Source organism: Vidua macroura, chromosome 2 (assembly GCF_024509145.1).
Source record: "Vidua macroura isolate BioBank_ID:100142 chromosome 2, ASM2450914v1, whole genome shotgun sequence".
NCBI classification, from domain to species: Eukaryota; Metazoa; Chordata; class Aves; order Passeriformes; family Viduidae; genus Vidua; species Vidua macroura.
Window position 1 is genome coordinate 86,167,517 of NC_071572.1, and position 27,269 is coordinate 86,194,785.

The 27,269-nt window shown below is 39.5% G+C and overlaps 2 protein-coding genes across 11 annotated transcripts in view; both read left to right on the top strand.

Annotated features, from left to right (window-relative positions):
* Nucleotides 1-513: 513 nt before the first annotated feature.
* On the top strand, nt 514-21,314 carry CFAP300 (cilia and flagella associated protein 300). 3 transcript variants are annotated; one of them, XM_053970604.1, is made up of 8 exons: nt 514-641; nt 1,079-1,160; nt 2,769-2,841; nt 8,069-8,235; nt 10,429-10,601; nt 15,938-16,004; nt 19,771-19,888; nt 20,932-21,024. In XM_053970604.1, exons 1-8 carry the CDS (start codon nt 532-534, stop codon nt 20,937-20,939), a joined length of 798 nt encoding a protein of 265 aa, XP_053826579.1. In that variant the 5' UTR covers nt 514-531; the 3' UTR covers nt 20,940-21,024. The 3 variants fall into 3 exon arrangements, with proteins under 3 accessions (XP_053826579.1, XP_053826577.1, XP_053826580.1); XM_053970602.1 differs by lacking the exon at nt 19,771-19,888 and having other exon boundaries at nt 20,932-21,314; XM_053970605.1 differs by lacking the exons at nt 15,938-16,004; nt 19,771-19,888 and having other exon boundaries at nt 20,932-21,085.
* Nucleotides 21,315-21,732: 418 nt separating this feature from the next.
* Nucleotides 21,733-27,269, top strand: part of YAP1 (Yes1 associated transcriptional regulator) — an 88,214-nt gene continuing 82,677 nt past the window's right edge. For all 8 annotated transcript variants that reach the window (XM_053970639.1, XM_053970641.1, XM_053970640.1 and 5 more), the window contains exons 1-2: nt 21,733-22,416; nt 25,353-25,600. In XM_053970639.1, coding sequence (XP_053826614.1) covers nt 22,093-22,416; nt 25,353-25,600 — 572 coding nt within the window. In that variant the 5' untranslated portion in view covers nt 21,733-22,092. The remainder of the gene's footprint in view (nt 22,417-25,352; nt 25,601-27,269) is intronic.

A 27,269-nucleotide genomic window follows, 5' to 3' on the forward strand; every position in this document is an offset into this window, starting at 1 on the left:
GCAGCCTTAAATTCTCACTGCTTTCCCTGCAAGGGGCAGGAAATTCCCCAACTTGTGCAAGGTGTCCCTTGCTTTACTAGACTTGAGGAAATAATTTCCTGAAGTAACAATGGTCTTTCCTTTAATTTCGACTGGGAAGAGTTTGAAAGTACAGCTTTGCTGTTCCCAAATGGCTTTGACTCCTCGGAAGCAAACAGCAGCCCTGATTCGCTAAAAGCTTATAATTCATAACTTTGGCCTTTTCCTAGTTAGTTTTGGTGCTACAGCACTGGGGTGGCCTCGGCAAAGGCAGCAATGGCAGTCCCTGTCTCGGCCTGCTGGGCAAGCCTGAGTTTTCCTGGCGCAGAGACAGGAAGACAGGGGAGAAGGGAGAAGGTTGGTGTTGAATTAAGGGATTTTGTAGGCAAACAACGAAGAGAAAGGAGACAGCCGAGTCCGCCGGCCCTCATGGGCGGCGGAACGCTCGGGAGCGGGGCCGGGCTCCGCGCCGGCGCGGCGCCGTCTCCACGGCAACCGCGGGGCCGCGGGAAGATGTCCGCGGAGGGCGGGCGCGGCGCGGTGCGGATCGTGTTCCGAGCGCTGCCGCAGAAAACCTTCTCCTGCCTGCAGGACAGGGACATCGCGGACCGACTCCTCAAATGGTGGGCGGGGGAACGCCCGCTGTGGGATGCCTCTGTCTAGGGGCGGCGGGGGAACAGGCGGGCCGTCCTGAGGGCTGGAGTCATTGCCGCGCCCACAGGATGCCCGCTCCGGTGGCGGCGGGTCCGCGTCTGTTTCTCTTATCTTTAATTTTTTTCCCCCCTCATTTATTCCCTGCAACCCCTTCACATGAAGTCCCCTTGATATTTTCCAGGCAGGCAAACCGCGCCTTCTGAGGTGTGAGGGTCTGTCCTGGCCTCCCACAGTGAGCCCAGATCTATTTCAGCTTCGCAGCGGGGCTCCAGCGCAGTTCGAGCCCTCCAACGAAGGGTTGGAGGCGCTTATAACTGAGAATGGGGATGAAAAACCAAAGTATAATTGGTCAAAAGAGGGTATTATGTATGTCTTCAGAATATTTAATCTCATTTTTCCATTTCAGGTCCATGCAAGGCAGGATCACAGCACAAGCTTTCAGTTTTGACCAGCAGTTTAAGCCCTATCAAAAGGATGAGTTTCTTATGGTAGTTCTAAATCCTTTGCATTTTAAGTTGATTCCCCCCTACCCCCCCACCCCCATGAAATTATATTCAGCATTAGCAGTGTTGAATGCTGTGGGCTTGCTCACTGTCTCCTTGAAAAGAGATGATTTAGGTGTGGTGCTCAAGTCTCTGACTTTGTGGGTTAACTGTATTGTCCAGTAAAAATATTTTAGTCTGTACTAATGTTACTCTGCTTTAAGAGGGAACAATTTAACCTTTCAGGATTCCCAAGAATGGAAATCTGAACTGGATGCTGATCTTGGCTGCAGGGTTTCATGTTGGGAAGTCCACCTAGTGTGAGACTTCAAACAGTCTATAGGCTCACAGCTATCAGTAAATTTCTCACAGTAAATTCACAGTGCAGTTAGATGTGCATGTTCACCACATATCTGGAAATAAAACTTTTTAAATTTATTGGATGCCATTGCTTTATACTAGAATTTTGAACTCCCAGCTTTTTGAGACTCAAATATCTTGCTGATTTTGTGTCCTCCATTTCTGTCGTCTGCAAAGTCAAATCTCTTCATCTGTTTGCAGACAGAAAAAACCCAAACCTGTGGTTTTAAAAACTATGTGATTTTTACATCTGTTGGTTTAAAAACAACTTTTTGATATTTTGTATGTCTATTTTATATTGTTATCCTGGATAAAGAATTCAGCCTCTTTATATCTCAAAGAAATTCACACAGAAATGGACCAATATTTATTTCACTGATAAACATTTCAAATTATTGAAGTTTACAGAATACCCATTTACCCTCTCAATGCTTGTCTCTTTTGAATTAAAAATGTAAAGATATTGCTGTGAAGTTATGAAATCTGAAAAGCTGGAGTAATTGGGAAAAAAGGACCATTACATGTAATGTCTGATCTCTTTGTATCCCAGAGGGGTGATAAAGAAATTTAGTGATACAGAAATTGAAAGATCCATAATTTCATTTTCTTAGCAGTTTCTTCAGTGATTATTCACTCTGTAAGTGTGGGTTTTCTTAGTTGGCTTATCTAGCCTGGAAACTTGCCATCTATCAACATTACTATGGATATCTCCTTTTAATTGATAAATCAATAAGATTGAATTCTTCAAATCTTACTGTGGAATATATCCTTCATCCCTTCAATAAGTTATGAATCTCCTCTGTATCTGTTTAATAATTTTCGTGTGCCTCTACACTTCTCCAAGCTTCAAATATATTTAAAAAGAGTAAAATTTAAAATCATACTTGGCATTTCATTTTTAACTTCAACGACCTTGTTTGCAGAGATAGAACTTGCATCTTCAATTTTTTGTACCCCCATGAATTTCATACATTTTTGTGTGTTCTTGGACTAAAACAGCTTTACTATAAAAATTGAATACTACATATATAAATATGCAGCTGAAGATATCTTCTATGTATAAAAGGCACTGGCTACACTGAATTACAAACCCATGGATTTGCTGGTGTGTTATTTAGTACACAAACTGGTAAATCATATGAAATCTGCTTACTAATTGGAGCCTTACAATTTGGATTGAAAGTCCAAGGCACTATGATTGATGATTTTCTGTTTCATTTCATTAACTTGTATTCTCTTATTTGAATATTATAGGCATTTTTTAATGATCAAAGTGTGAACTCCAGTTTAAAGTTGCTGTCAGCTTCAGGACAATGGACCACATTGGGTAAATTTAGAATAAATTAATCTTAAATAAAAAAGTCTGTGTTTTAACTATTTTGCTCTAATTTACCATAATGACAGTTCATATATATGCGTTTTCAACTAGTTGAAATGCCTTAAAGAATTACTTCTTTTACTAAGTAATAGGAAGATATTCTACTTCTAGAATAAAATAACTAATTTGTCACCTGTTATGCCCTTTTTTCTTTTGACCCCTGCATTATTCCATAAATCAAGCACCTGAAGCTGTTTATAAATGGTTTGTGGCATCCAGTTGACCTGATCATGTATCCAGACATAAACAGCTGCATTATTTGTGGAATTACAGTAGTACCATATGCAAATCACATTTGGAGAAGGGCATTCTTCTATAGAGGCAACGACCTGACTTGGGACAGGTCTGAGATGATTGCTCTGTTACAAATGAAAGTTGAGAGCAGAGGATTAGTAGAGCACATCCTGAGCTCTTGTAAATCTGCTGTCTGTACAGCCATGGTGGTGGAGGCACAGAAGAGCCCTGTGGGACAGGTTGCTCCGCTTGCAGCCATGCCATGAGGATCACTTCAACTTTGTTGCCATATCAGAAACTTCACTAAAAACTAATGCACTCCATTAGGTCTGGAGCTGCAGATGAGATGCTAAAGCAGGAAGGCCAAAAGTAAACAGAAAATTTGTGGCTCCACTTTGAAATTGTGTTTTTCATTACGTAAATGGCACACAAAAATCCATGGCAATTGCATGTGATAATGTAATGGTGTTTTATGCATAATGTTATTGCATATTGCCAAAGTGATTTTCCATAATAGGAATATCTTAAAAGAGGGTAGTGGGAATCCCTCGTTTCTTTTGGTTTGTCTGCAATATTACTGTGTGTAAATATTTAATGGAGCTTTGGGAATTTTCTAACTTTTCCATTTCAGCTCTCTGGAATTGGCATAGGTTTTTCCCACTATATACAATGACACTAGACATTGCCACTTTTTTGTCAGCAAAAATACATTTTCCAAACACTTCACCCAACTGTTAAAACAATTGAAATATATATAAAATGCAAAAAATGTCTCAAGTACCCCTTCAGGTACCTCTTTCTCTGGCAAGCAGAAAGAAAATAGATGTATTTTAAGCCAGTAGTAAACCTTTTCTTGCTTTAAACAGGATTTGTTTTAGGCTATCTGTCTAGTCTATAACTTGACAGTCCCTGTACTGGAGGTCAGCAGGTTACATACCTTGTGTTAAGAGTGGAGGCACTCTTGCCAAGTAACCCAGCTTAACTCTTGGTTCTGCTCAATCTTCCTCTGCACAGAACTGAAGCATTTTGTCCCAAGGACTGGAAGGGTTCCCTTTCTAAATCCTGAACAGCTGGTATACCCTGTTTGCTCTTAAAATTTCATCTTCCCATTCTTTGCCTATTTTTGGTGAGGAATGTTGGCACATTTTTCTATACTTAGTCTTTATGTGCATTTTTTGAAAATATAGTAAGAATTAGCTGTGAGTGGGAGGAGGTAAAAATCATCTTCTAGTATTTTCTTCTTCAGGCGTGCTGATACATTCATCCAGATATACCATTTGCTTGTCACTGCGGAGTAACTTTAAAACAACATTCCTGTTGTTAAAAAATACTGGAAACATGCTTATTTTACTTTTTAGAAATTCTGAAGAATATACACAGTCTGCATTTATTCTGCTACAAACAAAAATGTTAAATTTTTTTTTTTATGCAGGAGATAATTTGCGTGCATAATACAGATGGGGTTTAGATAGATCCATAGAAAACTCCTTTCCCCTGCCCTCCATGAGCTTGGGCAGAAAATATTTCTGGACCCACAGAAAGATGTCAGCATTATAAAAGAAATTAATAAAACATTACAGTAGTGTTTATTTTCATAATAATTTTTTCTTTTTTAAGGCTGTGGTCCCCTCTCACCTTTTTACTTATGTTTTTTGTCCTGGTAGAATTCCACAATAATACATTGTTTCAAGGACTTCAGCATTGCTTGAAATAAAACATTCTAGGTAAATGATACACAATGATATTCTCTAGTCTGCTTCCTCTGATCAGAAAGATAATTAATGATCTAGTCTCAAACCAAACTTTCTTGCCTGTAGGGCAATATCCCTAATAAGGATATTTTTTCACCTTGTTCTGACTGCCTGGCAGAGTATCTGATATTTCTGATGTGCTTTATGTATTGAGTCTTGTGTTTTTTAAATAGCTGCAATGAGAACTAAATAGTCGTTTTTCCCTGGATACATTGCTGGCCTTGCACCTGTCAGCAGTCTTAGGGAGGCAGGACTGTATCTGCTTAAGCTCAATTAACACTTGAAAATTTATCTTCAAAGGGGTAAAGTTACCATCTATTTGTGTAAATAAAAAATTAGGATTTGCCTAAAAAAGAATTCTTGAGTTGCCATATGTGCTTAAATCTTCAACAATTTCTGTCTTTAGAGTGGGGTTTTAAAATCTGGAAGATAATCTTAAATCAGCAATTTTTAAACTACTATTATAGGATATAATTAGTAAAGAATTTTAGATATCATATGAAACCATAATTCATCGACCTACACCTTTTACTTTGGAAATACCATATTTTTTTAATACTGAGCACTGAACTTGCCTTACATATAAAACGTTTTGTAAATGATAAGTTACAAGATATTTTTCTTATGTAAAAAACTTTCTTTGATTTTGGAGGAATTCTGAATATACCTAATCCAGGGTTTATCTGCCCCATACTAGATATGCAATGTGTTAATTTGAAAGTGGCAGCACTTCATAGATATTCCAGTGTTGGCTGTTATAATAAGTTTAAACTGTTTCAGGATTTTTCAGCTCTTTGTTTTCCACTTGTAGAGTTGTCAAGGCATTTCTTCTTCCTTTTTCACTGCTTACTTTTATAGTGTTATTAAAACCTATCATTCTTGTCCAGGAAATTTTGAATTTCAAATCTCACTTCTCAAATAGAGAGCAGGACCTTCCAGTGTATTTAAACTTTTCCATGTGTGATTTGGTTTTCTGAACTACTGAACAAATTACAAAGCTCTTGATTTTTTTTTTTTCATTATTGAAGTTTTCATAAAGCCTTTTTTCAGAGCAGAAGTCTCTTTCCCTTCCACCAATAAAATCCTTATAATTTAAGGCCTATAAATAGCTCAATTTCCTATATTTTTAGCTCAGTAACTGGATCTTTCACTTTTCTCAAGTTATTTAGCATCTGATGTTTGTTAGTCGACTCAGATTTTAATGTTTAGTTTAAAATACTTTATGTGATAAAAGCTGATTTGTGTCATAATAAATCCCTTATAAAATAAAAATTCAATCCCTATGAAAGGGAGCTGGAAAATTAGAAGTTAGAGGAAACTGGAAGTGAGGAGGTGGGAGGAAGTACAAATAAATAAATATACATCAGTTTGGGTTTTTTTCATAGGTTGTAATCCTGTAATTCATTATTTTTTTCTGACTTGTTCTTGGTTATGTCATATGATTATTTTGTGTAGTCATTGTGTGTACAGGTAGGAGAAGGTACTAAACCTTTTATTCTTTAATAAAAATTACCATTTTTCATAACCATTGTCGGTAGACAGGAAGCCAAGAAATTAAATGCTGTGCTTTTGTCTTTAACAAATTTTCTTGACATCACAATGGTCCAGTAAAATAATTATAAAATTTTCTGTCAGTATTTTAACTTAAGTAGGCATATTTTCAAGCTATTGATTTATAACTTCTCTTTATTTTTTTTTTTCCTGGTCTTGATTGGTGGAGTGGTACAGTTTACCCAGGTTTAGGTATTAAAATACCAGCCCTACTTAACCTATGAATAAATAGTCTCTATGTAATAGTATATGGCAGAAATCCTAAGTCTTTCTGCAGGTGGGGGTCAGAGAAAATTTCTGCTATGCTTACAAAGATTAGAATTGGAGTGAAATGATAGGTGCTCTTGGAAGCATCATGGTTCATGCATCCCTTTTTGGCATGTTCCTGGTCCTGAAATACTGTCATCTAGAGGGAAATTTGGACATTTCCTGAATAGTAATTCTTGGTGATCCTTTGGGTCAGTTTGTCAGGACAGCACTGAATTTTATCTTTAATTGTATGTTAAAAAGCCTTTAGATACTGTGATGTTGCTGGCCAGTCTCCCATCAAGGGAACCTGCAGAGGAGAAGAGATAAGAATAAACTCATGGACAGCTGGAATGTTGTGAATATTCTCTCTGCTGAGACACATTGCCCTTGTGCTGAATGCTCACTCATGCTCTCCTCCCCTCTCCTGTTCAGAAGCACTTTGAAGGTTGTTCAGGTGGACCTGGAGATGGGTAGAGAACACGTTCTATCATTATGCAGAGCACTTGGACTGCAGAGAGAGACAGAACTGGGCTGAGTCCAAAGCTTCTTAAACATGGGGCCTAATGCTATTTGAAATGCCATAAGTTATCCAACACCATGCAGACAGATTTGCAGATGTAACACTGTATATAGAGAAGATACGTGTCTGTATGGACTGATACCTCTTTAAGGAAAATACTGTAGGGCAGGCATCTCAAATGGCACTAGATGTCTGTGAGCAACAGGATCCAGGCTTGGATGATCTGCAAGCAAAGGGGAAAAATTATAGAAAAATATATTCTGCATTTAATGATTACATTAAATACTGTGATACTCCAAATGATACTCCAGATTCATATAGGAAGTGTTGATAGTACCTTTTTCATCTTCTGAAACAGCTGGTTAATAAAGCTTACAGTGGCTACAAAAGAACTTTTTTAGGAGTTCAATATAGTACTTAACAAATCAAAAATTCTTTGAGGCTGTATTCATTTTGGTTTTTACTTTGTGGGGTGCTGTTAGCAGCTATTGACTTCTGTACTTCATCATGCCAATTTTGGCATATGTCCTGAGATGCTTTAAGGCTTAACCTGTGGAATATGATTTTCTGAGGGTGTGATCTAATGTGATGCTGGGTTCACACGGTGTTCCATCTATCCCTAGTTTCGGTTGATGGTATTTACCAACAGGGGGAGCAGACACATGAGCCTTAATGGAAAGTAATAGTCAGATGAATTTAATGTTTTCTTTATGCTTGTTTCCTTCTTAGCTTTCTTTGGTTTTTGTTTTTTTTTTTTTCTTTTTTTTTCTTTTTTTCTTTGAGGGACTCTGTGACTGAGTCATACTTACATGATGTGTGTGGTTTTTTTTTTTAAACATGAAACACGGAACCAGCTTCCTGTATCTTCCAGGTTCCAAAGTGATAAAAATTGAAGCTACAGTGGTACCCTGTACACAGATTTCCATGTCATTTTTTGATCGGCTGTACTCTGAAGGAATTGTTAGAGAAGCTGGAACTATTGTGAAATGTTATGATGACTATTACGATGATATTGTTATCTCTGATGAATTAAGGAAGGTCAGTATAGTAATGAATAATTTATTATTATTTTTCCTACTCTGTTAGGTACTATAAGGACATATTTTTCAGGTTGCTTTTTTTCTGACAGTGGCAAAAACAGGCATCAATAGCCATGGTTTACAAACAACTTGCCTCACCAAATTGAGGTGCTGCAGTGCCTGAATATGTGAAAGCAATTACTTGTTTTACAGATGAGCCCTCTTTCATTTTTAGGTGGGAGAAAAAAGTTAAGCCTTTTTCTATCCACCTATGTCTCAGGCAGTCAATGCTGGGGTTGTGTGGGGAAATGCGGCTGCTTGTTTGTTTAGGAGGATGCCAACGAGTGGTGCTGTGATACTCAGAGCTGTAGGTTCACCCAGCCTTCCAGGTAGTGGATGAAATTGAATGTATTCGATAGCTACATCCTGAAGCATTCCTGGACAGGAATGCTGATCATATAATATCTGAAGGCATTAGATAAAGAAAAGAAAGCCATCTTAATACATTTTCTCTAAAGCAAGAGGAGCTATGGAAGAGGAAATTATTTTTCAGTATAATACTGGAAAATGACTAAATACAATTCCTGAACAGGTCTGCAATGTAAAACTGTTTGTTATACTCTAGTGGAAGTGTCAGAAAGCAGATTATCTGAAAAAGAATCTCTAACAGTGGCACCCTTTTAATCAATGTATGTCTTTACTGTGTTTCTTTTGACTTCATAAGCTAAAACCATTTTTTAAACTTATGTTTGTGTAGCATTAGCAAAGCATAGTGTGGGAGAACTGGATTTTGCTCTTCCTTGTATATATAATCAACATAAGTACTAAATAATTATAGAGTTGCACTCATTTGCACTTGGCAAATCCTTTGAAGGCAATGTATTTGAACCAGTGACACTGGTTACAGGATGTGGCCTGAAATACTGGTCTGTCTTGTAAAGTTCTGGGAAAAGGTGAGAACTGAAGCTCATGTTTGAATTTCAGATGTAGTTTGTAGCCTAGCAGTTCAAAATACTTTGTATTTATTTATAAATTGGGTACATGTGAAATGTTTTCTGAAAATTAAATATATTTTATGTAGGAAGGTTAGAGGCAACATTTAAAATTAGAAATTATTGCGGTTTCAGTGTCTTCCCAGTTTCCTTCCCATGGAAGTGATTTGTGTGTCAGCATTTGCAAGTTGAGGGTTTAATATTGGTTTGAAACAAAGGTGATTCCTACTCCTAAGACCTAAGACAGCAGAAAGAATAAGCCAAAATCCAGGAATGACATAAAAATTTCAAATTATTTACTCAGGGATCTAGAACAGAAGACTGTAGGGGGCACCAAACTGTCTCCTGGTGTCAGAGAGTGGCCTTTGGCTGCAAGACTCCATGTTTCTTTCCTACCTGCCATGTCTTCTCTTGTTTCAGCCAGGGAGGTTGGGATATGTATGAGGTGGCCATCCAGAACAGCTGTTGCCCTGACCCCTTTTTACTCAGGTTTTGTAGTTCTGTTATAAAGAGGGCCAGAGAGCAGTGGATTCATGTCTAACTTTGACTAGTTTGCCTGGGCTGGCATCTGCATTTTGGCTGACATGACTCAAATGTCTTGTAGCCATTGTGAGTTACAATTCCTGTCCACATTTACATGAACCAATGTTGACACTAATCTAGCAAGTCCTCTGTGTTCACATAATATCTCAGCCAAAGGCAGGTGACACGCATGGAGGCAGCTGGATGCATGTCTGGCTAATCCAGGCTACAGATCACGGCTCACTGGAGTCTGTAATAAAGAATGATGGGAGTTTGAGTGATCTCCTCTGGGAGATCCTAGAATTCCTTTACAAATGTGAAATAACTGTGTCAATTTAAAAGTGAAAAAGCAAATGTTACCAAAACCAGTTACCCCATTGATTAACAGCAATTGACATATCAAATACAGATAGATTATTTTCAGATTGCTTGTTTCACTAGCATGACAGATAATTAACCAGTGAAATAACAAGGCTTGAAAAATATTCCTTTATGTCTTTTGGGCATAAATCTGACAGTGATTCTGCTGCATCATTGGAAGAAGGATTTAGAAATACCTATTTCCATCCCTCATCCATGTATTTTACATGGACATAATTTCTGTGTACCATACAGCATATTAGCTGCATTATTTATAAACTGAATCTTAAATAAAGTTTTATCAATTTGACTTCCTTGTTTTTTCCTTGTTCCACAAGGTCTTGCTTCTGGAGGATTCAGACCATTATGACTTATTTACTCAATTGGATCGCGAGGAATTTCTGTTCTGTCTTTTTAAGCATTTTTGCATTGGAGGAACTCTTTGCCAGTTTGAAGATGCAGTTGACCCATACTTAGAAACTACAAAAGCTTTTTATAAAGACTTGGTGAGGTAAGTGTTACTTGCTTTTTGTACAACTGTGTATGTGTACACAGATACTTTGTATCGATTTGTGTAAATTTATTGTACATTACTGCTTCAAAAATGGGGCTGTTATTTAATCTACCTGCAAGTTTATTTTTGTCCAACTATCAAAATACCATGGAAAAATAGTAGTAGTTCAGTGGTAAAATATATGCAATTTTAATTGCATCAGTCCCACATAAAAACATTTTTATATTACAGTTATGGATGGTTTGTAATTCATTCTGAATTTAAAGATATTTTTTTGTGTGATTATCTGCCGAAAACATGGCATAGTACTGGAAACAGACTGTCTTCCCACTGTCATAGGTAAAATATCAACAATTAAGTCTTGCCTCTATGATCTTGGGCTACTTTCAATTGGACTGCTTTTAATTTAGGATTTAAAAATTGAAATAATTAGTTGAAACTTCCAGTTCCATATATTTTTTATCCCTGATGATTTTTTATTTTTTTTAATACAGTTGGATTTTGGTCTTCCTAGTTCTGTAAATACACTTCTCACAGTGTAAAGCTAATGGTGATAGAATCTTGCTGTTAACATGACATGGTGAACTAACACACATTTGTTTTCCCAGGTATAGTGTAGGGAATTGTTTGGAACTTTATGTGAGGACTTTTTTTTTAAGGTTAGAGGTTAGAGGTAATTGATCAGAGGTTTAGATTCAGACTAAAACCACAATTTTTGCCCTGCTTTGATATATCCATATGCTGACTTCTCTTATTGACAAAACTTCTTATGTTCTGGTTGCTGGCAAATGGAATGTAGTTATTGGTTATACAGACTCATTTTTAGTTAAGCTGATGGGAATATAGAGACTGTAAAAGATATTACAAAAATTTTTGTTAGTATGAGTAGTTTTGGTATTTTCATCTCGTACATAGATAAGAATCAAGTGGGTTCTTCAGAAATACACCATCTGACATAAAAGGATCCATCAATGTTTAACTCTACCCTCCCTTTTCTTCTCTATTGTTCATTCTGCACTTGAATTAAGCTGCTTGTTCCTTCAGTCCTGGGCCATAGGTGACTCTGCATTTACTGCAGCTGTTTCTGCTCTTCTGTTGTTGAATTAATCTAGGACAATGTGCAAATCCAATCAGTTCCTTCACTTTACTGCTCCCCTTTGCTGTTGAGTTGTTTTATCCTAAACATGTTCAAGTTCTGTTCTAAGCCACTCATTTTCTTTACCTTCCTATCTCGTTAAACCTCTTTCCATTATTTTTCCTTTTCATGCTGTAAAATTTGATAAAGATGTCAAATAGTTCTTATTACTTAAAACAGAAAAAAAATTCTCTGCCAAGATCCTCCCACAATTTCATCCCACTTTCAAAGTTTACCTTTTCTGTATCCTCAACCTGTTCCCAATTAGTCCTTTGTATTTTCCTCTTGTGTGCTGCTTCTGTCCTCTATAAAATATTTAGGAGAAAATATTTCAAGATCTATTCCTGTGCTGTTTGTTTTTGGTTTTTAGCGGTTTTTTTGCCAGTTGGCAGATTCCTTTCTATCCTCCCAAGTTTTGAAGTGACCTTATAAGTGATCTTCAGAATTTGTCTACCATGTGTCTCTCTGTTGCCTGTAAATGTCTGCTGGTTTCTCACTGCCAGAAGAGCTGGTGTTAGCATTGGTTACCAGTTGAAATCAAAACTCAGCATTTCACTGAATCTTTTCTCTTTCTCCTTTGGTATTGAGTTCTTTGTAAGTCCCATGAGAAAAGCTTTTGATCTTGACATTTCAAACCTTTCCTCCCCCTTCAAAATCAGAGTTGTCTTTTTCTTGGTCTCATTTCCCCTGCTCCCAGTTTATCTAAAATGATGCTTCTGTTTTATTTCCACTGTGTTAAGAAAGAAAAAGACAGTGAGTGGATCTGAATAGAGACACTAATGACAGTCTTGACTAAATTTCTAATTTCTCAGCACTGTATTACTTCATTCTTGCACAAATTACAGCAGAAAATAATTAAAATTACTTTATTAGTAATTAGTAATTACTTAGTAATTACTTTCTTAGCCTCTTATTTTCAGTAAAAGATTGCTGATAATAGTAGTGATCTCTTAAATTCTGTTTACCAAAAAGTTCACCCTCAAATTCCTATTGAATACCAAGTTTTGTTTAAATTCTTTTTTTAGACTGCTATCCTCTGTGTGTTTTCATTGTATCTTGGATTACAGTTGTATTGGACACTTTCTACTCTTTGTAAAGTGATATTAAAAGCTTTCTATTAAAAATTCTGTGAACTGTACTGTCCTTAAGGTTTAATTTTTATGTTTGAGGATCAGAAGGCTTGGTAAAAAACCAAATGGATACTTCAATAATTATTATCTACTGACGATGTGCATTGAATAATCATCTGTCACAGATGAATTCAATCTAATAACAGTAAGGTTATGGATGTATAAACTGCCACTGTTTAGTCCTGTTACAGTATTCCTTATGGGCAAGAGCCTTGGCATTAAGAGCTCCATAGAAGTGCCTTTACTGCTGGGAGCAACAGACCTGTTAATGAGCTTTTCCCTACTTACCTTTATTACAGCTTTTTTTTTCTGGCCATATCTGAGTTCTAACTCCAAGGCACTAGCATTCAAAATAGTGTCAAAAGTTTTGATGTTTCATTTTATTGAAGCATTTCTGTGTGCATTGCTTTATTATGAGAGAATGCAATATTTTTTTTTAAATTAACAGCTCTAGATATTTTACAAGCTAGGGACTTCCAAATACAGCTACTAAGTGGCAGACATTTTTTTCTTTGCAAAAAGAGTGATATATTCTTACTAAAAATTTAATGCACAACTTGTAGTCTGTTACCCATCGGTAATGACTCTGTCATCAGTTGAATCTATCCAAAATTCTAGTGTTTAGTGTTGTATCCTGTATAACCTAAATAATTTCAAATCCCTATCCCTTGTAGTATTTTGATTTAAAGGAAATATTTACATAATATAAACTTGTTAATTAAAATACAGTCTATGAATCTCTGTTGATAAATCTTGTCCTCTGTACTTAACCCCTGATTTTTCTGACAGTGTCTCTCCATGGTGACAGCTGCTGTAGCATCTTGTAGTAATTATTTTCTTCTCCTTTCTTAATCTTCATCTCCATGCCCTTTCCCCCATAATGAATGAATGTATGTGAAAGCATTAAGTTGTTCTTTTATTGTTTGGAAAGCCTAGTAAAATATTGCCAGTAAAGTTAGGATATAAATAAAGCCCAAAGTGAATAGAGAGACCATGAGGATGTTTGCTCTTCATAAAAAGAGAATAGATGCACATTAAAATGATGAACTCCCATATCCAACGAATAGTTTGGAAGTTAACAATTTGAAAGAACATGGGCCTATTAACATTATTTTTAAGGAAATACTATCCTCTCCAAAAGGACAAGATAGTTTTTTTCTAAAACCTTTCAGGGGGAAAAAAAGAAATAGAGCAAATGAGCTTGTCAAAGGCAACCTCTTGGTTTTCTTTCAAGTCAGCAAAGGAAGTATCTCATCTGATTTTAACAGACACAATTTTTTGCCTTAAAAATTAACCAAATTACTGAAAATAAACATTTTGAAAAATTACTTATAGGAAGCTAACCACAAGGAGAAAATTTCTCAAGGTTGTGGAATAAATAGGAAGACTTTGTCAACTCTTACTTTGGTATCCTAGATATCTATATATAACATGAAAATTAAGAAACCAGAAATGGATAGCATAGTTTTCTGACAGAAGAATCTGAAGCCAGAGTAACTTAAATACAACTGTTGCTTTTGGTGGTGGTGATACATGGTAGAAGGCCATAATGCCACTAATCCTCTACGTTGTGTTCTGAAAGTTGTCACTCTTTCCACAGAGATGGTTGAAGAGTTTCTGAACTGCTGCAGTTACAGCCTGGTGTGTCAGTGTAAAGTGACATCTGGGTTAGTTTGGCTTAATGCACTAGTCTGTAAACTGCTGTGGTTCAGAAGCTGAGTCATGAGATAGCTGAGCTGTCCTGCTGGGAAGGCAGTCATCTCTGGAGGGGTGGGAAGGCACACAACTGGGGTCAGTACTGATTTCAGCAATGCTGTCTTCATCCACCGTTGAGTATGTCAACATGTCAGATGCAACAAAAAGTTCTGAGAAAGCGTCACTACTGACTGACCACAGGGAAGATCAGCCTCACAGTATAGGTTCAAACATGACTGTGTCATTACTCTACAGATGAAATCAGTTAATTGGAGAGTCAATCTCTTTTATTGGCTGCAGAGATTGAATCAAGAAAGGTGCTGTTGGTTGATTTGGGGTTCCTTTGTTCTCACAAAAAGAAGCTTTGCCAAAGCATTGGTAACAGGGGACTGCTGTCACAGCTTGGACCTGGTGTGGTGTTCAGCTGGGCTGTGTTTCACATATCTTCTTGTAACTTGTCTATACTGGGACCTTTCTTGGGAATGGAACCAATTTGTGACAAGGCAGGTTTTGAGATATGCATTTCTTGGAAGCACGTAAGTATGGAAGTTTTAAGCCTCAGCTGTTCCACTGTGAGTTAATGTAAGTGGGAATCTGCAAAATTAGATAAATGAGTAGCGGTTGCATGATCTAATTTATGAAGAAATGTAAGCATCACTTAAAGCAGACTTGAGGAAAAATTATATATTAAAATACTTTAAATAGGTTGAGATGCCTGGATTCTTTGCAGTAATATTCAGTGTTATTAGTAAATGTGATGGAAGAAATGGCAATCTTCACAACAGTCTAGAAATATAAAAGCTCAGAAGTAATCCCATCCCAAGTTGCATAGCTGACTATAAATACAAAATTCCAAAGGAGAAAAAATAAACCTGAACTATAATTATATATTAATTAAAAATGAGCTAAAGAATGTATTTAATCACCACTAATGCTGCTACTTCTTGTAGTCTGTATTAAGATTCATTTCACTTTGCAGGTTCTTTCTCAAAGAATATGGGAAAATATTTTTATGAAATGTTTAGCTGTATAATTTTTCATATCTATCAAAATGAAAACTCTGTATTTGGAATCATCTAGGTCTGGGTAATATTGCTGTGATTTAGTAGCTGAGAACAGTGAAACCAAGTCAGATTACTAAATATATTAAATATTTTTCAGTAAAATGTCATAATAACCATGTTACCTAACAATGGCCACATAACTTTTCATGTTCAATATGACATAAGTTGAATTTTAGCTATAAATTTGACCTTCATAAAATTTGAGCAAGGATACAGTGCATATGTTTAAAATATATTTAATAAATTAAAGAGTCTATTTATCAGTATTTATGATATATATTAAGTATGTATTATACCCCTGTATTTCAGTGTTCAAAAGAACCCTGAAACAAAAGAAATACGTATTATTTCTACAGTCTTCAAAGTGTCTGCATATGTAAGTATTAATAATTTTCATATGGGATTTTACTGGCAATAATATACATAACATGACAATAACGAATTTACTTTTACACAAAGAAAATATAATATTCCATTGTAATGGGTTATTTTCCCATAGCTGTCACTTTTTTATTCATGAACTCTTTCTCTGAACTGATCCAGTTTCTCATCCTCTTTACTAACTCTTAATTAGTAACCAGCAGCTAAAGTTTTATTTGGTAGCTCACTCACTAAAAATAGATTTACTGAATTACAGTGGAAGTCATAATAGTCATCCAGAAATTAGCTAATGAAAAAAAAAGGAAAAATAATCTGAGTAATTCTAGGTTTAGATAATAATAAAACTTGAGTTAACAGTAAGGATTAAGGATGTACTTCTGTAGTTCTGTTTTTTAAAATGTTGCTAGAGCTTTGTGTATAGCTTGTATTGCATCTGTTTCTGTAAAGACTGCAAGGAAGTTTAGTATACAAAAAGGCTGAGGTAGTGAGATAACTGCTAACCTCTTTTCCCCTCCCTTGTCAAGTCTCATTCCTATCTGTTTCCCTTGCAAAATCATACATTTACCATCAAGATAAGTTTGAGAACTGGCATGTTTACTAGATTCAGCATATCTGTCATTTAAGCTATTACAGTAGGCTGAACTACACCAAATTTTTCTTGAGTAACCAGAATATGATAATTAAATGTCAGATAATGTACTAACTTTCAACAGCAGTAGCTGATGTCATTTCAGACTGCACAAACTTCCCTGTAGGTTGCCAATAGCCCAGTTGTTCATATGTTGGTCATCATCTTTTAAGTAGCATGTATGATTCATAAAAGGCTTTTGAAAATAAACACTTTATGGGTGTATCAAAATTGATCTTTCTGCTAGGTTGCAGACTGTAGTAAAAATAAAAAAGCAAAACCCTGGTAACTGGATGTTCTTCTGTTATTACTGTTCCTTTCACACCTCTAAATCAAATGCATTGATGTGAACTTTGCAGATTTCTATATTTAGGCAGATAGACATTAAAGAGCTCCCCTAACTGTGTTGGCCATATATTAAATATCATCAGTACTACAAAGAAAAAAAACAACAAACAAACAAAACCCCAACTAAACTTTAGCAAATTTTGTAAACAAAATAGATGGACAAAAGAAGATCCAGCATTAATGCAGAGCAGGCTATCCTCCTTGTAGCCTTGGAGGAAAATTGGGCATTACTGCACATTCTGAAAATTTGTGGGGTGAAGAAGAATTCTGAAATTACAATTTCTATTAAAGAACATCCTGAAGAATTTACTCTCAGAAAACAGAAAGGCTTAAACTGTGTGCCTAGACTGCTTGGTAGCTATGTGGATCAAAACTACTCCAGTCCACAGGCACTAACAAGAAGGACACTTTCTGGAGCACAAATGTCTTGTGTTTGTGGTGAAAAGTTTCTCTCAAGGACATAACGACATTTCTGCAGTGGATTTAGTTTCTGAGTTCATTTGATAAATAACAGTAGAGTGTTACTATAATCCTGACAGTTTTTAAGCCAAGTTTTCTTGGTTTGTATGTGGAAGAAAAGGACATACCCTCCTAGCCTGATGTAAATAGATAAATAACTTTAAAAATAAATAAATTTTTTAAAGTTGATCTCATAAAAGTGACTTGTGCAGCTGAGCACAATTTTAAAATGGTATCTAAAAAAGCATACTATTAGAGATGTAAATATCTCAAAGTTCTAAGTTATAGTTCACAGAATCACAGAATATGCTAAGTTAGAAGGGACCCACGAGGATGCTCAAGTGCAACTCCTGGCCCTGCACAGCACCATCCCCAGGAGTCACACCGTGTGCCAGAGAGTGTTGCCCAAACACTTCATGACCTCTGTCAGGGTGCTGTGACCACTTCCCTGGGGAGCCTGTTCCAGTGCCCAACCACTCTCTGGGTGAAGAACCTTTTCCTGATAGCCAGCCTAAACCTCCTCTGCCTCAGGTTCTGTCACTGGTCACCACAGAGCAGAGATGAGTGTCTGCCCCTCTGCTTCTCCTCACAAGGAAGCTGCAGACTGTAGTGAGGTCTCCCCTCAGTCTCCTCTTCTCCAGGCTGAACACATCAAGTGACCTCAGCCACTCCTCATATGATTTCCCCCCAAGGCCCTTCACCATCCTCACTGCCCTCCTTTGGACATTCTCTAATACTTCAATGTCTTTTTTATACTGTGACACCCAGCACTGGAGGTGAGGCCGCCCCAGTGCAGAGCAGAGCAGGACAATCCCCTCCCTTGCCTGGCTGGCCATGCTGTGCCTGATGCCCCCCAGGACAGGGTTGGCCCTCCTGGCTGCCAGGGCACTGCTGCCTCATGTTCAACTTGTCACAGACCAGGACCCCCAGGTCCCTTTGTGCAGTACTGCTCTGCAGCATCTCATTTCCCAGTCTGTCTGTACATCCAGGGCTGCCCCATCCCAGGTGCAGAATCCAGCACTTTCTCTTGTTGAACTCAATATGGCTGGTCATTGTCCAGCCCTTTAATTTGTTGAGGTCTCTCTTACAAATGTCTGTAGAGCTCTTCAGCATCAAAACCTGATAGACCTGGGCATCACAAGAGAAATAATTTTACATCTTGTGACAAAGTACTCTGTTGAACTCCAAATACCCTTGAGAGCTTTGGAGCTCTGCATATAATGAAACACTTTTACACCTTAAGTATTGGAGTGCTCACTGATATTTTAGAACTTCCTTTACCTGAGCCCAAACTGTGGCAGTGTTAGAAAACAGAATAATGCAAAGTTTATTCAAGAAGTATTTTAAAAAATTGTCAATTACATTATGCAGTTTTGAGAATCTTCAGCAGTATTTTTATTTCTGTTTTATGCTATGCATATGTATTCTTAAATCATCAGCTGTGTTGCTACAAAGAAAAAATAAAATTATCCTACTCTAACATCAGTAAATCAATCATTACACCCCCTGCATGTGTGAACCAAAGTCCACACTGCAGATGGAATTGGTATGATTCTTAATTGTGTACATACATGAATGTAAATATCAGAGCCTTTATGCTCAAGCATTTTAGGGGTTTTATGACCTCTTTTGCTCATTAAAATTAAGAACCTTTTCATTTAATTAGGTTATATTGATTATTTTCCTGATACTAGGTTTGGTAGTTGCTTGAAATGCCTCATCGCCAGAACTTACATTGTTTTTGTTCTTGAGTTGTTGAACAAATTTTTAGTGGGCTTACACTGCCTCTAAACAGTCAAAACCTCAACTGCCACAACCTCAAAACCGCAGTCAGTTCCACACAGACTGCAGGGGTGGGATCCTCATTACCAATGGGAAAAGAGTTTAATTAGCAATCACGTCTTGATGCTGATCCTGTGTTACTTTTTTCCTTCAGTTACATGCATAAGCTTAGGTTATTTTTGGATCAAATTCCAAAGGCTTTTTGATGCTGAGCACTATAAAATCTTAAAATTTTGCTCTCCTTACTGCAGTTGAGAATCCAGTGTTTGTTACACATGTATCCTTAGAAAACACCTGAAGCTAGGTATCCTACAATTGGAGCTACAGAGCTTATATGCTGTGCCACTTAAAAATAGAATGCTATTTCTAGCTTGTGGCATTTGACTACCATTGGAAAATTCTGGGAATAAACATTATCAAATCTCTACCTGTCTAAAACAGTGCTTCTATGAGGTGCTTACCTTAATTTAAGATTTAGGGTTTGAAAATCCCCCAAAAGAAGACACCAGACCATCTAATAATGGATTAATTCTCTTTAAAACAGCAGGAGAAAATGGGGTGCCAGGAACAGCTAAAGGATAAAATTCACAAATGGTCCTTGGTGCAGAAATGGGGACCCAGCTCTTTTCCTTCTCAGCTGACTGACGTATCCACTGAGAGAGGTTACAGTTTTCATGTTTCTTTGGTCCAAAAAAAGCTGTCTTCCTTTTATGCAAAGGAATAGTCTGTAGTCTGTGAGTTTAAAATTTTCCGGGAGAAAATGAACAATATATGCAATGTAGCAATTTCCCTCAAGCAGGAAAAGTGTAACAGAACCCACATCTCTTCAACTGTTGCACAAAGGTGTTGGGGAGCAGGAGGAAACTGTTACATGTTTTAAAAGAAAGGAAGTGTCAGCTACATATTTATTGATCTTTCATATGTTTAATTACCACACTGACTAAATAAAAAACCCCAACACTTCAAAAATCCCTCCATCTAGTTTTTGGATCCCTACTGGATTTGAAGTGTGTCCAGCTGTGCTGCTCTGTCAACACTGAAGCTTTTATTGACATGTGCAGACGAAGGATGTTAATGTGAAGAACTCAGTTCCCCTGCTGATTGTCAGCTGAATGTATTTTTTTCAAAACCAGGATTTTGCAGCTAGGTCTCTAGAATCCCTTCAAACCCTTTCTGAGGACTGGCACACAAAATGTTTCCAATAATAGTCCAAAGTTGTTAATGTGATCTGTAATAAGCGTTTTGCTTAAATGCAAATATTGGAACCTGAACAGATGCATTAGCAAACGTTAAGTGAAAAAAAATTACGGCTGAAACAACTTTATATATTAATATAGAATAAGTGATTATTTTTCTCTTTCAAAGGAAACATGATGGGCTGTTGTATATTTAATCATTTGTATTTTAGGCTCTAATTATGTAAACACATGCCTAGATGTTTAATTTTACATTTTATATTAATATTACATTTACCTCAAGGTTATTTGATACATCCAGTCAGAATTACTGTGCATTTTGTAGTGTTGGGATCCTCATGGGGACATATATCATTTAAATAAACTGTGGTGTATTTGTTCTATTTTGCTGTGCAATGAACAGTTACAACTGGAACAAAATTATTAACTTCAGATTTTATTAATTCTCTTACAGATATCCCTGTTGTCCCTAATACTGTTTTGGTTTTTGGTTTTTTTCTTCCTCTCAGGATGCTAATGGCCTCTGTTACCCTTCAAGCAAAAGCCACCAACAGACTTTTGCCTACTTGATTGTGGATCCCTGCAAGCGACACGTGAATATTCTGTATCACTGTTTCGGTGGAAGCCTATTTACAAACTAGTTATAAACCTGGCTGGTCTGCAGTTTTATAATGGAGATTGCCTTCTTTCTGTTGGGCTCAGGTAGACATTGCATAGTTTTCTGACGAGGAAAGCTACTCCTTGAAGTGCTCGGAAGTGGTTCTCGTTCACTCGGATGTTACTACGTGGTTAGTGACAAAAGTTTTCCGGTATTTATAGTTCTTGGAGCTGTTTTCTTGGCCGTTTCACCCCTTCCCTCCCCGTTTTATCTAATAAAAAGTATTGCTCTAGAGGTCTCGTCATTTTTATGAGCCTGCTTTACAGACCCGCGACGCGTATCTGCAGGGGAGGCTCTGCAGTCGGTGAAAACTCACCGGAATCGGGAGAAAGCGCGGAGGGGACCGGCGGAAGGGGATCCGGGACGATGCCCCCTCCGGGCCGGGGCAGAGTAGCGCGGCCGCCCCTTCCCACCCCCTCGCGGAGCGGCCTCCTGGAAATTGGGATAGAAGTTAGGGAGAAAAAAAGTTCTAGTTGGCGGCAGCGGACAGGCGGGCGGCGGGCGGGAGAGGCGCGGGCGGGCGCGGAGCGAGGGGCGGTGCGGTGCGGTGCCGGCCGGGCCGGGGCCGCGGGCGGAGCGGGGCCCGGGGGGGCCGCGCAGCGCCCCCAGCGCCCCGGGCGGGAGGCGGTGCGGGCGGGCGCGCAGGAGCGCTGCGAGCACGGACTCCCTCGCTCGGATACGGTGCGGGCGGGCTCAGGAGGGGCGGAGCCGGCGGCGGAGAGTGATTCGGGCGGGCGTAACTGCGAACTTTTGTTTGGTGTGTTGTGTGAGTTAGTTTCCGCCGCCGGGACAGAGGCGCCGGCCGGGCTGGGCCGGGCTCGGGGAAGCGCCGCACGGCCAGAGTTGTTTTGCCAGTTGCCGCGGGCGAGTCGGCTTCCCGAACGAGGGGTGAGAAGCACCGTCGACAGCAGGACGAGCCCGCGGCCCGGGGAGCGGGGCATGCGGGACTGGGAATCCGGGCTCTGAGCCGCCGAGCCCCGCCAGGGAAGCGCCGGGGGGTCCTGACGGAGCCATGGATCCTGGGCAGCCTCAAACGCAGCAGCCGCCGCAGGCGGCGCAGCCCCCGGCCTCGCAGCAACAACAGCCGCCGCCGCAGCCCCCTGGCCCGGTGTCGGGGGCCCCGGCCGGCGCGACGCAGCCCCCGGGTGCTGGGCCCCCTCCGGCGGGGCACCAGATCGTCCATGTGCGGGGCGACTCGGAGACCGACTTGGAGGCGCTGTTCAACGCCGTGATGAACCCCAAGGGCGCCAACGTGCCACACACGCTGCCCATGCGACTGCGGAAACTGCCCGACTCCTTCTTCAAGCCGCCCGAGCCCAAGGCCCACTCCCGCCAGGTGAGGGGGAGGGAAGGAAGGGGCCCGCGCCGCGGGCGGGCGGGGGGCAGCCCGGCCGGGCCGTGTTCCCCCTCCCCGCCGCCGAGCTCCTCCCGGGGGAGGCGTGTGGGGGAGGGGGCCGGGGCGGGAATCCACGGGGCCGAGCGGGGCGGGGGGCGCCTGGCCGGGGCTGTCGGGGCTCTCTCTGCCGCCCCCACACCCCTTTATTTGTTCTTCCCCTGGGGCAGGGCCGCCTCCCGCGCCCCGAGACGCCGACGGGGCCGGGACCGCGGCGGGAGGGCGGGCGAGCTGTGGTCCCGTCCCGGTCTCCAGCGGGGCCCCGAACTCCACATCCGCTCCTTGGCTATCTCGGCCTCCCCGGGAGGGCGACAATGGGGGTGAGCCCCTAAAACTTGGGTGAAAACGCTTCGCTTGGAATGTCGCTTTGCGGTCCAATTCCCTGCCCTCTGTGGAAGGGGTCGATGAAGTGGTGCCAAACCTACACCCCCTCGCCCCGTCAGACAGTAAATATGGATGTGACTTTTCCACCATTTCAGCACGGCGCTGGGTTGGGTAGGATTAACCCCCCCACATACACACGCACGCACGCACATCCGAAGGTAATTCCCGAGCCGGACGCCAGGTCTGACGGCGTCCAGGGTCCGCCGGGCGCAGCGCCCGCATCCAGGGCAGCGGCGACAGCCTGGGACCGGGACTCGGAGCCGTGGGGCCTCGGCCGTGCCGGCCCCGGGGAGGGAGCGATGCGGGGCAGGGCCGCGCAGGAGCGGGGGAGGGATGCGGGGCAGGGCTGGGAAGGGGGCGGGGCGGGGCCGGGGGGAAGGGGCGATGCGGGGGCAGGGCCGGGGAGGAACGGGGTGGGGTATGCGGGGCAGGGTCGTTGCTCGGCCTCCGGGAGCCTTTGGTGTTTAAGCAGGGGGACTTTTGTACCAAGACCTAAGTGCTGGTGTGAATATGAGCGAAAGCTAATGCTGTTAACCAGTGTTTTGGATGGAGACTGTGCCTACCTAGTTAAGTGTTATTAAGTAATGAACTTAGTTGCTAAGCTATAAAATAGGTTGTATTATTGGCTATTGTCACTTTATCTATGTAGCTAGTAAGGGTGAAACTCGCTGTGTACTGGTGCCTGGTACCCGTGTTGTTAAGGGTCTGTCAACATTTCCATTATTAAACTTCTGTTTTGAACGATTTATAACTTGACTTCAGAAGTTCATTCCAGGCTTAACCTTGGCACGTACTCTCACAGCCTAGGAGTTAATTCATTTTCCAAATACTCAAAAAAAGAAGTCTGGCCTTCATATAGGAAGACTGAAAAGAAAATTGGAAGGGGTGGAGCTGATCTGCTTCTGTAGTTTTGCTAGCTTCTGAGTTACAGACCTTTAATAATGTACTGAAATCCAGCAAGGAATAAGGGTTTATGTATAGTGTTCTCCCAACTTGTGCAAATCTCATTGTGGTTCCATTGTGTACAAATCTGAATGGGTAGACATTTGTCTAACACTTGGTGCTGTGTCTTGTTAAATACAGTAACTGCAGTTAAATAGCTGTCGTGTTTGAAATGCTCTAAAAGTGTGTGATGGTCATACAAATTTTGGTTGTACTTATAGGCTTAGCCTTATATTCTTTGTGTATATTAATCTTGGTCTGTAAATCATATTTATTTGGATCTCTGTTCCTTGTACCACTCAGTGGTTCCTAAAACATAAACTTGAAATCCAGCTAAAGCAAGAGAATCATTTGCTTCATTGTGGACTATTTTCATTTTTCCTTTTTGTTTAGTTATGCCACAGAAACATTCTGCTTAAAGAAAAGGTTTCTATTTTGTATAATTCTGTGGTTCTCAGGAGTTAAAATATTGCAAATTCACTTGATTTACTACTTGCTTCTTTAGTCTGCATATAAGTGAAAACTGATTTGTTTCCATTTGAACACATGGAACTTCATGTGTGCTTGCATACAGAGGGAGTGAAGCAGAACTGTAGGAGTGTGTAAGTGGGTCCTCTTATGGTGCAATACCTTCTGTGGAGAGGTGTGACAGGGACTGATACATGCATCTCATTATAGGTGTTAATGTTGTTCTGGTCTGTCTATAAAACCAGTTAATTGGTAAATATATTTTTAAAAGCCAATTTTACTTTAACCAGGTTTTCAGAGCTGCCTTTTCTGTTCCATGTTGGACATGTATTTAGTACTGGCAAGGACTTTCTGTGTGTTCATGAGTGGTGACTCTGGTGAATGGGTTTGTGGGTCATTTCTGATTTCAACCGTTTGCTGAAGCTTTGCTTTGGATAAAGCATGGACAGACTGTAAAAGTTTAATTTAAAAGTTTGAGTTATTAGGAAATGTTATATTCAGTCTTCTTGTTTAAGTTTTTTTAATGCTTGAATTCATGAGTCTTCCTCCATTGGAACTCACTGCTGCCAGTTGGCATTTCACTATTGCTTTTCTCTTTGTGTGATCTTTTAAATCCCTACGGGGGTGGGGGAAATGGTGTGGTGTGTGCATATACTTGAATCCCCTACCCCCACTTGAAAAGGAGAGTGGGAGATTAACTCCTCCAGCAGAAAGTGGGTGTGATGGTAGTGAGTGGGTGCAGTCCAGTAACAAACCACTCAATGCACTGGATGAGATCTGCTGACTGCAGGCAGATTTGTTCTTAACCCTGTGCTGAGGAGTAAGAACTTTACTTTTCAAAATAAAACTAAGAGCTCTCAACACATACAGTTAATATTTCTTGACTTGCACAAGGGCTTTTGTGATGCTAATTAACCAAACTACATGGAGGCTTATTTGAACAGTAACTGGAAAATAAGCAGAACTTTAGAACGACTGAGCTATGAATTTCTCCTGAAATGTTCATTTAAAGTGAAACGTCTTCTACTAGCTGCATTTCTACTGAAATACAGGAATCTTAATAAAAATAATTTCACTCCTGGCAGGCCAGCACTGATGCCGGGACAGCAGGAGCCCTGACCCCACAGCATGTCCGAGCTCATTCCTCTCCAGCATCACTGCAGCTGGGAGCTGTTTCTCCAGGGACACTTACACCCTCTGGAGTAGTGACTGGACCTGGAGCTCCATCTTCTCAACACCTCCGCCAGTCCTCTTTTGAGATCCCTGATGATGTACCTTTGCCACCAGGTTGGGAGATGGCTAAGACACCATCTGGACAGAGATACTTCCTTAAGTAAGTAAAATGTCTTTTCAACTAGCTGTATCTCTGGGTTTTTTTTTGTGGTGGTGGTTTTTTTTTTTTTTTTTTTTTTTTTGTTTGTTTGTTTGTTTTTGGGGGGGGGATATGTATGTTTTTACAGTCTTAGAATTTCAGTAAATGTCATTGTGTTTAAAATACGTATTTTTAAAAACATGCTTGTGATTTTAAGTAGGGGACCCTACCACTTCAGTATTTTTCACATATCAACTCTACTGTTTCTGAAAACTGTATGGTACTCTGTGAATATTTGTCCTATCTTAATCTTAGCTAAAGAATCTTATCCATTATATTGTGTACTAAAAAATCAGTGAAATTAGCATAGTCATTCTTGAACAACGAGACTTTTGGATTTGCTGAATATTGTCAGAGTTGTCATGCAGGTCAAGATACATTTTACCTCATTTTAATAATATAGATGTAAAAATACAGAGTTAACTTTAGAGAGTATTGTAGTGACAGTATGTCAGGACTTCTTATGTTTTGATTAAAGACAATTGTTTAAATACACAACCAAAATGTTTTTTGCCTATTCTGTCTTCCTGAGGTAATTAACATATGTGTTTGATTACAGTATTTGTGTTTGTATATTAACTCATCTACATTCCTGGCAATGAAAAGGAAATTTCAGAATTTCTAACATTGTTTCATGTTCCTAGAGCTGTAACTTTTCCACACAGTGAAATTAGTGTCACCTTTTCTAGAACTGAAGAAAAGTTAGATGTGCCATCCATTTGACACTCAATCCATCAGGAAGCACTTTCTTTTATTCTGTGCAGTTTTCTAAAACAGCAGGGACTTGTCCTTCTTACTGAAAATGTGCCCACCAAGACCATAACTTGCCCTCAAATACTTTTGACTATAATTTGAACTTTTTATTTGACAGCAAGTCTCTAAATAACCCATTATATGTCATTTGCAGGGTGGGGAGAGGTAACACTGTGTTACTTACGGAAAACTTGTTTCAGCCAAGAAAAACATATTTATTGCTACTTTTCTCACTCAAACATTGTGATTAATATGATTGAAGTAGTTCAGCTTGTAGCTTCAAAAATAATAACAAATTTACATTGTCTGCAATGAAAATTGAACTTGCAGAACTTCTTAAAAATATTTCTTGTTCCTGTAGCTGTGGTATTTCCATACAGAGAAATTTGCCTTTTCTTTTTCAACTGAAAAGAGGTTGCAGTAGTTGTCTGAAATTATTTGAGCCTGAAGGTTCCCTTTTGAGAACAATCATTCTCTGTTAGAAATATGAAAATAAGCATTAGCTATAGATCTTGAAGATGTGATATTTTCTTTGGTGAAGTTTAACAGATCAGTGTGTTCTAGAATATGAGCTCTTCAGCAGGCACAAGTAGAAGGTTTTTTTGAACTGTGTAATTTATGCCATTTGAGAACTGTAGCTCATTGAACCTTGAGGAAAAAACAGAATGAGTTTTGAAATAAAAAGCAAACTTCTGTTTTGACTGTGCTAGAGCTCTTAAAGGGCACCTTATGAAGCATGAAAAATAGATATTTGATTTTAAAGTTTTACTGCCACAAGTGTTTGTTCTTGATAGCACTGACAATTTTACAGAAGATGAAAGAGTTTAAGAGATGAAAAATGTCTTCCTGCTCTTCTAATGAATTTTTTAATTGTGCT